Below are 14757 nucleotides of genomic sequence, written 5' to 3'. Positions count from 1 at the left end.
AGAGTTGTATTGGAACAAAGAACAAAATAGCACAGGAACAGGCCAGTCGGCCCTCCAAGCCTGCACTGATCACATGTTCCTAACTAGACCATCCATTTGTATCCCCCTATTCCCAGTCTGTTCATGTGGCTATCTAGATAAGACTTAAATGATATAGTGTGTCTGTCTCAACCTCCTTACTTGGTAGTGCATTCCAGGCCCCCAGCGCCTTCTGTGTAAAATACATCCCCCACACATCTGTACTGAACCTTGCCCCTCCCCCACCCCCCGCTTACCTTGAAACCTTGCCGCCACCCCCTCCCCATTACCTTGAGGTGCCAGTGGGTGCCATATTAGAGTAGTTTTACCATGTAATAGCAGTTGAGCTGCCACTGTTCAAACTCACTGTACACCAAGACCCTCAAGGTCCAACAGGCAAAAGACTTCCATCCCTGGCTACCTTCCTGATCTTATATATTCACCAACATTTACCCTCATTGACTCCTACCTGGATCATGTAGGGTTTGTTGCCCATTTTTCGGATCTCTGACATGTTTCTCATTTGCTGTTGCACGAGGGAGGCTTCGAAGGCTACCAGCATGAAGAGAGTGAAGACGCTGTAATACCAATACTCATCCAGGCACCAGAGACCCACGCAGAACACCTGCAGAAACAGGTAGGCACAGATTAACATTAATCAGAGCAAACCCAAGTAATAAACGGTGGGCTGGTGTGTCAACAGAAGTTGTGGGCCAGCATGGTGGCTTAGCATTTAGCACTGCTGCCTCACAGCGCTGGGAACCTAGGCTCAATTCCGGCCTCGGGTCACTGTGTGTGAAGTCTGCACATTCTCCCCGTGTCTGTGTGGGTTTTCTTCCGGTTGCTCCTGGTTTCCTCCCACAGTCTAAAGATGCGTAGGTTAGATAGAAAGGCAATGTTAAATTGCCCCTGAGTGTCCGGGGATCGGCAGAGTAAATATGTGGGGTTACGGGGAGGGGGCCTGGGAGGGACAAGTTCGGTGCAGACTCGATGGGCCGAATGGCCTCCTTCTGCACTGGAGGGATTATATTCTCTGCTTCAAGTGTCCTGGAGACTGGTGGCAGCCAGCATGGAGATAGAGTGGGAAGGATATCCCCCCCTGCCAACACAGCTCCTCAGACTCAACGTGGTGGGATTTCCCACTGGGGGCAAGAAGCCATCAGTGGGACCAGAAAATCCTGCCGTGAATGCCTGGAAATTCTGGATCAAGTCTCAAGATAATTCTGGAACTATTTAGTTGAACATTTATTTTATTATTTATTAGTGTCACAAGTAAGGCTTACATTAACACTGCAGTGAAGTTACTGTGAAAATCCCCTGGTCACCACGCTCCGGCTTTGGGTACACAGAGAACATAGCATGGCCAATGCACCTAACTAGCACATCTTTCCTTGGACTGTGGGAGGAAACCGGACCGCCTGGAAAAAACCCATGCAAACATGGGGAAAACGTGCAGACTCCACACAGACAGTGACCCAAGCCAGGAATTGCACCCAGGTCTCTGGCGCTGTGAGGCAGCAGTGCTAACCACTATGCCACCCCTTAAACCACCTCACCACACACTCTCCTCCCTCCCCCTCTGTCCACTGACCCCCACCCTCCCTTGACTCAATCTCAGCAACATTTGCTATTGTAGATAAGTGGTTGAACACAGATCACGCTTTACACCCCTTTTAGTTAGGAAAATGATTTATATATATTTATTTCACAAACAAAATTCCACTTTATCTGAACAAGAGAGAGAGGGAGAGAAAGAGTTGCCAGCAGCGGGGAGGATTACTGGATGCCTTCCAAGAACTTGGACAAGCCCCCTCCCTTTTGGCTATCTGCTCAATGTGACAGACTGTAACTTAGCGCAGAAGGGGCAGGTACTGTCAGAGCTGGAATCAATCGCACAGATTAAAGTGTCTCTTTGTCGGAGGAGACACACCTCCTGAAACTAAAGCCTTTTAACTGCTTCCAGCTTTCACTCAGGGCCAAGGATATATCTCCACTGCGGATAGCTTCAGCGAGAACATTTCTCTTTCATACATGCGTGCCCCCGGACAGAAGGTCAGCGCTGTCGGTACACTTTAAATATCAATCGTCTTTCACTATAAATAACAGGCATTTGAACCAAATGCTGCATAAACCTTGGCTCACCGATTTACACTGACATTCATGCAGTGCTGATAACTGTGGGTAAGTGAGACACATCTGTGAATTATATCAATGACAGTTAAATGTTGCTAGTATATCCCCCCTGCCCCATCACTCAACAAGAAGGTGGACAAGTTACAACTCAAGGCTGGATCAATGTCATTGCAGCAAGTTCACTGATATTATGGGAGGGGGCTTAAACTAATTTGGCAGGACAAAACATTCATGAGGAGAAACAAGGAGCACAGTTTTAAAGTTTATTTATTAGTCACAAATAGGCAGACACAGGGAGAATGTGCAGACTCCGCACAGACAGTCACCCATAGTGGTTAGCACTGCTGCCTCACAGCTCCAGGGACCCGGGTTCGATTCCCGGCTCGGGTCACTGTCTGTGCGGGTTTCCTCCAGGTGGCCCAGTTTTATCCCACAGTCTGAAAGACATGCTGGTTAGGTGGATTGGCTATGCCAAATTCTCCCTCAATACACCTGAGCAGACACTGGAGTGTGGTGACCAAGAGATTTTCACAGTAACTTCATTGCAGTGAATATAAACCCACTTGTGACACTAATGAATGAACTTTAAACCAAGCTGGGAATCAAACCCAGGTCCCTGGCGCTGCGAGGCAATGCTAACCACTGTCCCATCGTGTTTAGTAAACGAGGAACATAAGAACATAAGAAATAGGAGCAGGAGTAGGCCAACTAGCCCTTCGAGCCTGCCCCGCCATTCAATAAGATCATGGCTGATCTGTCTTGGCTCAGTTCCACATTCCCGCCCTCTCCCCATAACCCTTAATCCCCTCTCTTATCAAAAACCCATCAACCCACATCTTAAAAATACTTAGCGAGGTAGCCTCCACCACTTCAACGGGCAGAGAATTCCAGAGATTCACCACCCTTTGAGTGAAGAAGTTCCTCCTCAACTCCGTTCTAAACCGCCCCCCCTTTATCTTGAGGCTGTTCCCCCTAGTCCTACTATCCTTTCTGAGCGGGAAGAGTCTCTCCACCTCTATCCCATCCATCCCATTCATCACCTTATACGTCTCAATGAAATCTCCCCTCATTCTTCTAAACTCTAACGAGTACAAGCCTAATTTAGAACATAGAACATAACAGCGCAGAACAGGCCCTTTGGCCCACGATGTTGCGCCGACCAGTAAAAAAAAACAATGACCCACTAATCTAAACCAATCCCTTTTCGTCCATAAACCTATCCACGGATCTCTTAAATGCCCCCAAACTAGGCGCATTTACAACCGCAGCAGGCAGGGCATTCCAATCCCTCACCACCCTCTGGGTAAAGAACCTACCCCTGACATCCATCCTATAACTACTCCCCCTTAATTTAAAGCCATGCCCCCTCGTGCTAGCTTTCTCCATCCGAGGAAAAAGGCTATCACTGTCCACCCTATCTAAACCTCTAATCATCTTATATGTTTCAATAAGATCCCCTCTTAGCCGCCTTCTTTCTAGCGAAAACAACCCCAAATCCCTCAGTCTCTCCTCATAGGACCTCCCCTCCATACCAGGCAACATCCTGGTAAACCTCCTCTGCACCCTCTCCAAAGCCTCCACATCCTTCCTGTAATGTGGGGACCAGAACTGCACACAGTACTCCAAGTGCGGCCGCACCAGAGTTGTGTACAGTTGCAACATGACGCTGCGACTCCTAAATTCAATCCCCCTACCAATAAACGCCAAGACACCGTATGCCTTCCTAACTACCTTATCTACTTGATTCCCAACTTTCAGGGATCTAGGTACACATACACCTAGATCCCTCTGTTCATCCACACTATTCAAAGTCCTCCCGTTAGCCCTATACTCAACACATCTGTTATTCCTACCAAAGTGAATCACCTCACACTTCTCCGCATTAAACTCCATCCGCCACCTCTCGGCCCAGCTCTGCAACCTGTCCAAGTCTTCCTGCAAACTATGACACCCTTCCTCACAATCTACCACACCTCCGACTTTGGTGTCATCAGCAAATTTACTAATCCACCCAGCTATACCCTCATCCAGATCATTAATAAAAATTACAAACAGCAGTGGCCCCAAAACAGATCCCTGAGGCACACCACTCGTAACCGAACTCCATGATGAATATTTACCATCAACCACCACCCTCTGTCTCCTATCTGCTAGCCAATTCCTGATCCAATTTCCTAGACTACCCTCAATCCCATACATCTGCATTTTCTGCAGAAGCCTACCATGGTGAGCCTTATCAAACGCCTTACTAAAATCCATATATACCACATCAACTGCCTTACCCCCATCCACCTCTTTGGTCACTTTCTCAAAAAAGTCAATAAGGTTAGTAAGGCACGACCTACCCGCTACAAAACTGTGCTGACTATCTCCAATCAATTCATTACTCTCCAAATAACTATAAATCCTATCCCTAATAATTTTTTCTAAAACCCTGCCCACAACAGAAGTAAGACTCACCGGTCTATAATTCCCGGGGAAGTCTCTGTTCCCCTTCTTAAACAATGGGACAACATTCGCTATCCTCCAATCCTCCGGTACTATACCAGAGACCAACGAAGACCTGAAGATCAGAGCCAGAGGCTCTGCAATCACCTCTCTTGCCTCCCAGAGAATCCTAGGGTAAATCCCGTCCGGACCAGGGGACTTATCTATTTTCAAACCCTCTAGAATATCCAGCATATCCCCCTTATCAACTGCAATACTGTCTATTTTACACCCCTGCAACCCAGTGTCCTCCTCAGCTATATTCATGTCCCCCTGCGTGAACACCGAAGAGAAATATTGGTTCAATGCCTCACCAATCTCTTCCAGTTCCCCACACAATTTCCCTCTACTGTCTGTAACTGGCCCTAATCTTGCCCTAACCAACCTTCTGTTCTTGACATACCTGTAGAACGCCTTAGGATTCTCCTTAATCCTATCTGCCAAAGTCTTCTCATGTCCTCTTTTAGCCCTTCTTAACTCACTCTTCAACTCCCTCCTAGCCAATCTAAAGCTTTCTAATGCACTACCTGAGCCCTCAAGCCTCATCTGAACATAAGCCTCCTTTTTCTTTTTAACCAACGAAACAACTTTTTCAGTGCACCACGGTTCCCTAGCCCTACCAAATCCTCCTTGCCTGACAGGGACATACCTATCACGGACTCGCAGTAGCTGCTCCTTGAAAAAACTCCACATTTCGGACGTTCCCAGTCCCTGTAATCTCCTAGTCCAACCTATGCTTCCTAATTCTCTCCTAATAGCCTCATAATTACCCTTCCCCCAGCTAAAACTACTGACCCGAGGTTCATGCCTATCCCTTTCCATCACTAAGGTGAACATAACCGAATTGTGGTCACTATCACCAAAATGCACACCAACTTCCAAGTCTAGCACCTGGTCTGGCTCATTTCCCAGCACCAAATCCAATATAGCCTCACCTCTAGTTGGCCTATCTACATACTGAGTCAAAAAACCTTCCTGCACGCTTTGTACAAAAACTGACCCCTCTAACGAGCTAGAGCTATAGCAATTCCAATCAATATTAGTAAAGTTAAAGTCCCCCATAACAATTACCCTATTACTTTCACTCCTAACCAGGATCGTCTCCGCAATCCTTTCCTCAACCTCTCTAGAACTTTTAGGAGGTCTATAAAAGACTCCCAACAGGGTGACCTCTCCTCTCCTATTTCTAATCTCCGCCCATACTACCTCAACAGACAAGTCCTCATCAAACTTCCTCTCTGACACTGTGATACAGTCCTTGACCAATAATGCTACCCCTCCCCCGCTTTTACCTCCTTCTCTACTCCGACTAAAGCATTTGAACCCCGGGACCTGCAACAACCATTCTTGACCCTGCTCTATCCATGTCTCTGAAATGGCCACAACATCAAAGTCCCAGGTACTGATCCACACTGCAAGTTCATCCACTTTACTGCGAATACTCCTCGCATTAAAGTATACGCATTTCAAACCCTGCTCCGCCCCACCCCCACGATGCCGTGCATTTCAGCCTCTCCTCATAGCTCAACCCCCTCAACTCCGGCATCAGCCTAGTAAACCTCCTCTGCACTCCCTCCAAGGCCAAAATATCCTTGCGTAAGTACGGCGCCCAAAACTGCACACAGTACTCCAGCTGCGGCCTCACCAATGCCCTATACAGCTGCAGCAAGACCTCCCTACTTTTATATTCAATCCCCCTCGCGATGAAGGCCAGCATCCCATTCGCCTTCCTGACCACCTGCTGCACCTGCAAGCTGGGTTTTTGCGACTCATGCACAAGGACCCCGAGGTCCCTCTGCACCGTCGCCTGCTGCAGTTTTTCTCCACGTAAGTAATAATCCTTCCTACCATTATTCCTACCAAAGTGGACCACCTCGCACTTGCCAACATTAAATTCCATTTGCCATTTCCTAGCCCATTCGCCCAGCCTATCTAGATCCTTCTGTAGACTCTCCCCACCCTCCGCACAATTTGCTTTTCCACCAATTCCTGACAACAGGTTCTGCCAAAGTGCCGCCCAACCGTGTACCAAAAGGAACAAAATCTACCAGGGCAAAGATGGTTCAGAATTAGGAGAGTTTAGAAAGGCGCCTAACAAGCGGAGGGCCTACTTCCAAGAGTCTGGGGCAGACGAATTGGAATCAAAGATCAGTGAGCAAAACAGTCATTGAATAGAGGGAGAACTTAAAAGAGGAAACATATCAGATACAGAATAGACGTGCCGGCAGCAGACATGGGGGGAGAGGGAACTAAAGAGATAGAAACTGAAATAAGACAGAAAATGTTTGTGGTAGATATTTTCTAAAGTTGGATAGAACGCAGAAGAGGTTTATAATGGTTCTGGGAATGTGAAGCATTGGTTATGAAGATATAATGGAGGAGTTGGGACTGTTTTCCTTGGAGAGGAAAAGGCTGAGGGGAAGTATTCCAAATCGTGAGGAACCAGGACAGAGCTGATAGGGAGAAACTGCTCCCACTGGTAAAAGGATCAGGGATGAGGGGGCATGGATTTAAAGCGATTGGCAAAAGAAGCAAATACAATGTCAGAAAAAACTATTTCCAGTTGTGCAGTGCACCGCACTGTCAGGGAGTTTCTTTTTTAGTTTATTAGTGTCACAAGCCGGCTTACATTAACACTGCAATGAAGTTACTGTGAAAATCTCCAAGTCGCCACAGTCTGGCCCCTGTTCGGACACAGTGAGGGAGAATTTAGTACAGCCAAGGTATCTAACCAGCACATCTTTCGGACTGTGGGAGGAAACCGAAGCACCCGGAGGAAACCCACACAGACACCGGGAGAACGTGCAAACTCCATACAGACAGTGACCCAAGGCGGAATCGAACCCCTGTCCATAGCACTGTGAGGCAGCAGTACTAACTGTGCCAACAATGCTGTCCATGTAATGTAACTGTAATGGAGGTAAGTTTGATCGAGGCACTCCAGAGGGCATTGGATGTGCAAGGGTGTAGGGAAAAGGCAGCAGAATGGCACTAGGTTAGAATGCTCATTCAGAGAGCTGGAGCAGACATACATGGTCTCTGACTGCAAGCAACAATTCTGTGATTTCGGTGTTTCTAATTCAGATTTTGAGCATTGCATCGTTGTGCTTTTGTAATTGTACCTGGAATGCTTCAGAAAGTTTGGGAGAATGAACAAGGTACTTACCTGGAAGACAAAGAAAGGGGCAGTAGCTCTCTCTTTGAAGAGTTGCATGAATTCAGGGACCACCATTTCAGCCCTGACGAATAAGAAAACACTCCCATTAAAGACAGAGAAGAACTTCACCACTAAAATGTATACAAGAATCCACCGGACATTTTAACACTTGGGGATACACAGTGCCAGACATCGATCTTGCAAGAATTACTGTTCAAATTGGTGTTTTTTTAAAAACACCAATTTTTTTTAGTCTTCTGCTATTCATTTCAACAATCTGAAAGACTTACAGGCTGACAGGGGAACTAGTCTAATAGTACCTAGCAGATTACATAGGGGAAGGTGATGGTCTAGTGATATTATTGCTGGACTATTAATCCAGAAACTCATCTAACATTTCGAATCCCATCTCGGCAGATGGTGGAATTTGAATTCAATAAAAAATCTGGAATTAAGTATCTACTGATGACCCATTGTCAATTGTCGGAAAAACCCATCTGGTTCACTAACGTCCTTTAGGGAAGAAAATCTACCATCCTGACCTAGCCTGGCCTACATGTGACTCCAGAGCCACAGCAATGTGGTCAACTCTCAACTGTCCTCCAAACAAGGGCAACTAGGGATGGGCAATAAATGCTGGCCTGCCAGCGACGACCATGTCTCATGAATGAATAAAAAAAAGCACCAAACTACCCTTTCATGCCTGGGTCAGAAGCAGCAGGAAGGAATGCTACGGAAATTATTATTCTAACAAAACCCACAGTACATCAGCTGCCATTTCCAAATTTTCCAAAATATCTACAATCCAGTGCCACAGAAAGGAACTAAGGAAAGATGATTGCAAAACAGTGGCACAAGGGTTAGCATTGCTGCCTCACAGCACCAGGGACCCAAGTTTAATACTTGGGTCACTATCTGTGTGGAGTTTACACGTTCTCCCCACGTCTGTGTGGGTTTACACTGGGTGTTCTGGTTTCCTCCCACACTCCAAAGATGTGCAGTTTAAGTGGACTACTTAACTGCGACATTGTCCCTTAGTGTCCAAAAATGTGTAGGTTAGGGGAATTAGCCAAAATGAGAGGTTATGGGCATTGGGCAGGGTGTAGAGCCTGGGTAAAATTCTCTGACAGAGATCAATGCAAACTTGATGGGCCAAATGGCTCCCTTCTGCAGGGATTTTATGGCTCAGAGGATTGGGTGATACAGAGGTGTCCTTGAACAGGAATGTTTGTACACATTAACAGCAGACGATTAAAAAGGCAAACAGAAAGTTGACATTTATTATGAGGGCGATGGAAAGGAACTTTTACTGCTGCTGTGCAAGCCCTTGTTGAGACCATATCCGCAGTATTATGTCCAGTTTTGATCTCCATATCTGTAAGACTATATAATTGCATTAGAATCAGCTGAGAGAAGGTTCATTTAATCCAAACCTCATGGGAATGAAGGGCTAGTCTTATGAAGAAAGGTTGAACAGATTGGACCTACACCCATTGAAATTCAGAGGAATAGGAGGTGGTATTAATAAAACACGCAAGATCCAGGGGGGACTTGATAAGGAGGAGATTAGAAGGATGTGAGAATGTTTCCACTTGTGGGAGACTAAAAATAGGGAGCCCAATTCAAGAATAAGAGGTCTGACGTTTAAGGAGAAGACGAGGAGAGATTTTTCTCAAGGGTCACTTGTCGGTGGAGTTCGCTTCTTCAGAAAGTAATGGAGGCTGGGTCATTGAATCTATTTAAGGCAGTTTTTTGATAGAAAAGGGATTCAAGAGTTATCAAGAATTGAGGTTTACAGCATGGAAACAAGCCCTTCGGCCCAACTTGTCCATGCCACCCCTTTTTTTAAAATCACTAAGTTAGTCCCAATTGTCTGCATTTGGTCCATTTCCCTCTATACCTATCTTACCAATGTAACTGGGTAAACACTTTTTAAAAGACAAAATTGTACCTTCCTGTACCACCACCTCTGGCAGCTTGTTCCAGATACTCACCACCCTCTGTGAAAACATTGCCCTCTGGACACTTTTGTATCTCTCCCCTCTCAACTTTAACCAATGCCTTCTACTTTTAGACTCCCCTACCTTTGGAAAAAGATTGACTATCTACCTTATCTATGCCCCTCATTATTTTGTAGAATTCTATAAGGTCATCCATAAACCACCTACACTCCAGAGAAAAAAGTCTCAGCCTATCCAGCCTCTCCTTGTAGCTCAATCCATCAAGTCCCAGTAGCATTCAAGTAAATCTTTTCTGCGCTCTTTCTAGTTTAATAATATCCTTTCTATAATAGGGTGACCAGAACTGTGTACAGTATTCCAAGTGTGACCTTACCAATGTCTTGTACAACTCCGTATTCAACTTTCTGACCAATGAAACCAAGCATGCCAAATGCCTTCTCCACCACTCTGTCCACCTGTGACTCCACTTTCAAGGAGCTATGAACATGTACCCCTAGATCTCTGTTCTGTAACTCTCCCCAACGCCCTAATATTAACTGAGTAAGTCCTATCCTGGTTCAATCTACCAAAAAGCATCACCTCACATTTATGTAAATTAAACTTCATCTGTCATTCGTCGCAATTGATCAAGATGCCATTGCAATCCTAGATAACCTTCTTCACTGCCCACTATGCCACCAATCTTGGTGTCAGCTGCAAACTTACTAACCTTACCTCCTATACTCTCATCCAAACCAATGATATAAATGATAGACCGAGCAGGTTTGAACGTCTGAATGGTCTACGCTTGCTCCCAAGTCCTACGTATTTGAACAGAAGGAATGGGAAGGGTTTTGAGAGAAAGAACAGGAGTGGGGCTAATCAAGTAACTCTTCCAAGAGCTGACACAGACCCAATAGGATGCTGTGAAATTCAACATTGGGTGCTGTGACTAAACATTTGGCACAAGCCTCAGGCGTCATAGAATCCTATAGCGACGAAGGAGGCCATTTGGTCCATAGAGTCACTGCACAGGACCACCCAGGCCCTATCCCCGTAACCCCATGCATTTACCCTAGCTAGCCCCTCTGACATTAAGGGTCAATTTAGCATGGCCAATCCACCTAACCTGCACATCTTTGGACTGAGGGGGGAAAACTAGAGCACCTGGAGGAAACCCACGCAGAGACAGGAAGAATGTGCAAACTCCACACAGACAGTGACCCCCGAACCCGGAAATCGAACCTGGGTCCGTAATGCTGTGAGACAGCAGTGCTTAACCACTGTGCCACCGTTCTGCATCAAGATGATAATGTGCTTTGCAACGCTGATTCTACATTCGAACCCCAGGAGATGTCAGCAAACAAAATTGGCCTAGTGATGCCCCAAATGATTGCCAGTACTGCTGCCTTTCGGCATCAATGTTACTCACTATAATGAGCAAAATGTTGATATTAGAAATAACTCAAGCCGCCGAGATTGTTAGTTATTGTTCTGGAACTGCCACTGGAGAGATAGTACAACAAGAATGGCACCACCCTGCCTCAGAGTTCCCGAGCTGAGGTACATACTTGTTTGAGCCATATTTTCTTTCTGCAGCTTTCAGGTCCTTCTCATCCTGGAACCCCTTGGCTGTCTGGTAGTACTGGATTCGTAAAGACACCGGAAAAGCCACTGCGTGGAACTCTTTTGAAGTTTGGTCATACCAGTATCTAATCTTCTGAAACTCAAACGAGATGTTTTTCTGACGGTTTTCATCCTGCACAGGGAGAGGGAGGGAGGGAGAGAGAGCAATCTGCGTAAAACACTAGTAATACAACTATGGATTCAGAGCTGTAGCAAGGCTGATAATCCAAGGTCAGTCTATTGGACTGGAGGCTAAAACAACCAGAAATCTAAATGGCATCGCTCACTCCTGGCCTAACACATTATAATTAACAGAACATTCTTCGATTTGGCAATTTTGCTTGATAGATTATTCCATTTATTATCCTTTAACATTTTAAATTTACTTCTTGCAAATTTAAACTCTCTTGTCCCATTGGCCTGCCGTGTCTGGGACTGCACGGTGGTTAGCACTGCTGCTTCACAGTGCCAGGGACTCGGGTTCGATTCCTGGCTTGGGTCACTGCCTCTGTGGAGTCTGCACGTTCTCCCTGTGTCTGTGTGGGTTTCCTCTGGGGGCTCCGGTTTCCTCCCACAGTGCGAAAGACGTGCTGGTTAGGGTGCACTGGCCTTGCTAAATTCTCCCTCAGTGTACCCAAACAGGCGTCAGAGTGTGGCAATTAGGGGGATTTTCACAGTAACTTCATTGCAGAGTTAATGTAAGCCTACTTGTGACAATAATAAATAAAACTAAACTTAAAACTTGAATATTCTGAACTCATCTTGGCTATGTACCATTAACCATGTTTTATACTGTCACCTGCCTCCTTTTCTGACTGAAAAGGCTGCCCTCCAAATCCTCTGCGTGGTTCACACCCTGGCACTTTGTGCTGCTCTCTGTACCTTATGCAGTAAACAGCGCTCCGAAAGCTAATGGTTTGTGCTGCCAAATAAATCTGCTGGACTTTAACCTGGCATTGTGAGACTTCTTACTGTGTTTACCCCCTTTTGCAATGGACAAATGTGATAGAAAACATGCAATATGGTGCACTGTAAAGCATCATAACCTCTACACTCATGCCCCACACTCCCCCACGTTATAACCATTGCTTATCTTGCTTGTCACTATACAACTTCTGATCAAACTACTGATCTCTGACTGACTGAATGAGGAGTGAATGGCCTAGTGGCCCAGACTATTAATCCAGAAACTCAGCTGATGATCTGGGGACCCAGGTTCAAATCCCGCCACGGCAGATGGTGGAATTTGAGTTCAATAAAAAAAATCTGGAATTAAGAATCTGCTGACGACCATGAAACCATTGTTGGAAAAAACCCATCTAGTTCACTAATGTCCTTACCTGGTCTGGCCTACAAGTGACTCCAGAACTACAGCAATGTGGCTGACTCTCAACTGCCCTCTGAACAAGTGCAACTAGGGATGGGCAATAAATACTAACCAGCCAGCGACCCCATGTCCCATGAATGAATTTTAAAAAAGAGAGTCTAGCTTGGTAGAAGAATCCAACAATTTGAATATTTTTTTCCTTAAGATTTTCTGTTAAAATATTAATGCTGATGCTTCCGCAATTTAAATATGCATTAAAATGGCACGGAGTGTAGACATAAGCGAATCAACAGCAATAGAAACCGTGAACTTTTGTTTGTTGATTTAGAAGTGTTCTTGATAATGGAAATAAAAACAGAAAATGCTGGAAATACTCAGCGGGTCTGACAGCATCTGTGGAGAGAGTCCTGAGGAAAGGTCGCAACTGGTAACAGCAACTCCGTCTCTCTTCACACATGCTGCCAGACCGGCTGAACATTTCCGGCACTTTGTTTTCACTTCGTGTTTCCAGCATCTGTAATAGTTTCATTTTAACGTGTTACTGGGGTCTAGATTTAGAACAGATTTGTTTTGGGATGCCCACACACACGTGTGCGCCTCACTGGCCTAGTATCACTCACTATTGTCACCGTCCCCCCCCCCCACCCTTAACTCTGCCCTTCAATCACTCCTCCCTTACCCCTACATTCCAGATTCTGGTGAAAGGCCATCAACCCAAAATGTTAACTCTTTCCTCTCCGCACAGGTGCTGCCTAACCTGCTGAGAATTTCCAGCATTTGTCTGCTTTCACATCAGGTTTCCAGCAGCCGCAGCATTTGCTTTTGCAACTTAAATAAAGTCAAGTTTCCTAGAAAACCGAGACCACCTTTGGCCTGGTGCGCGATTGAAGAGCTCCTGCTGGCAGCTGCGTACCTGGTCATGCTGGAGCGGCACCAGTTCAGGGGACCCATTGTTGGGCGTGGGAACAACCTTGGCGTAGGTAGCTTTGGAAGGGTTGGGCTCCTGTAGCACAGGGAAACAAAAGAGGTTACGATTCAGATGCACACACACAGACTGTCCTGCACAACGAGCTCACAAAGCTACATTTACCCAGGTCTGGGATAGCACCACAGAAACCCCACAGAAATTCCAAGCATTCACACGAGCAAACATTTTGTAATCTTAAAGTTTATTTTTGTTAGAATATTCGGCCTGCCCGACCCCTCCCCCCACACATACACACCCTCCCCAACCACCTCCATTCACCCTTTCGGACGTACCACAGTTTGCTATGGCTCCTGCTCCGATCAAGACTGCAAGAAACTACAAAGGACGATGAGTGCTGCTCAGTCAATCACACAAACCAGTTTTCCACCGTTAACTCCATCTACTCAAGATTCAATTACCAGGGGACATGGGCTTAAGTCGCGAGGGGCAAGGTTTAAAGGAGATGTACGAGACAAGTCTTTTTACACTGACGGTGGTGAATATCTGGAAGTCGCTGCAGGGGGAGGTAGTAGAAGCAGATACGATAGTAACTTTTAAGGGGCGTCTGGACAAATACATGAATGGGATGGGAATAGGGGGATATGGTCCCCAGAAGGATAGGGGGTTTTAGTTCAGTCGGGCAGCATGGTCAGTGCAGGCTTGGAGGGCTGAAGGATCTGTTCCTGTGCTGTTATTTTCTTTGTTCTTTGCTCCAGCTGCCTTGGTGAAGCAGCCAGCGTAGTTAAGGACCTCACGCACCCCAGACATTCTCTCTTCCAGCTTCTTCCGCCAGAAAAAAGATACAAAGTCTGACGTCATGTATCAACCAACTCAAGAACAGCTTCATCCCTTTTGCCATCAGACTTTTGAATGGACCTACCTTATATTAAGCTATTGGCCCAGGGTAGGCCCATTGTGTGGAGATACTGACGTAGGCCCATTGTGTCAGCATGCTCCTGCCCCCCTGAACTTATTTCCTCTTGCCTTGACTCCATCCTCACTCCTCTGGTCCATTCCCTCCAACCTACATCCGGGATTCCTCTGATGCCCTGCATCACATTGACAGCTCCCAGTTCGCAGGCCCTAACCGCCTCCTATTCAC

At 46.2% G+C, this 14757-nt stretch overlaps 1 protein-coding gene across 1 annotated transcript in view; it reads right to left on the bottom strand.

Annotated features, from left to right (window-relative positions):
• Nucleotides 1-14757, bottom strand: part of atp13a1 (ATPase 13A1) — an 82171-nt gene that overhangs the window by 61157 nt on the left and 6257 nt on the right. Inside the window, exons 2-5 of the mRNA XM_080216341.1 lie at nucleotides 13602-13691; nucleotides 11307-11494; nucleotides 7805-7877; nucleotides 488-643 (exon numbers count right to left, since the gene is read on the bottom strand). Coding sequence (XP_080072467.1) covers nucleotides 488-643; nucleotides 7805-7877; nucleotides 11307-11494; nucleotides 13602-13691 — 507 coding nt within the window. The remainder of the gene's footprint in view (nucleotides 1-487; nucleotides 644-7804; nucleotides 7878-11306; nucleotides 11495-13601; nucleotides 13692-14757) is intronic.

This window comes from Carcharhinus amblyrhynchos, chromosome 33 (assembly GCF_965287045.1).
Source record: "Carcharhinus amblyrhynchos chromosome 33, sCarAmb.v2.hapA, whole genome shotgun sequence".
Classification (NCBI taxonomy): Eukaryota; Metazoa; Chordata; class Chondrichthyes; order Carcharhiniformes; family Carcharhinidae; genus Carcharhinus; species Carcharhinus amblyrhynchos.
Note: the sequence above shows the minus strand (reverse complement) of the source record. Positions and strands in the feature narration are given on the sequence as shown.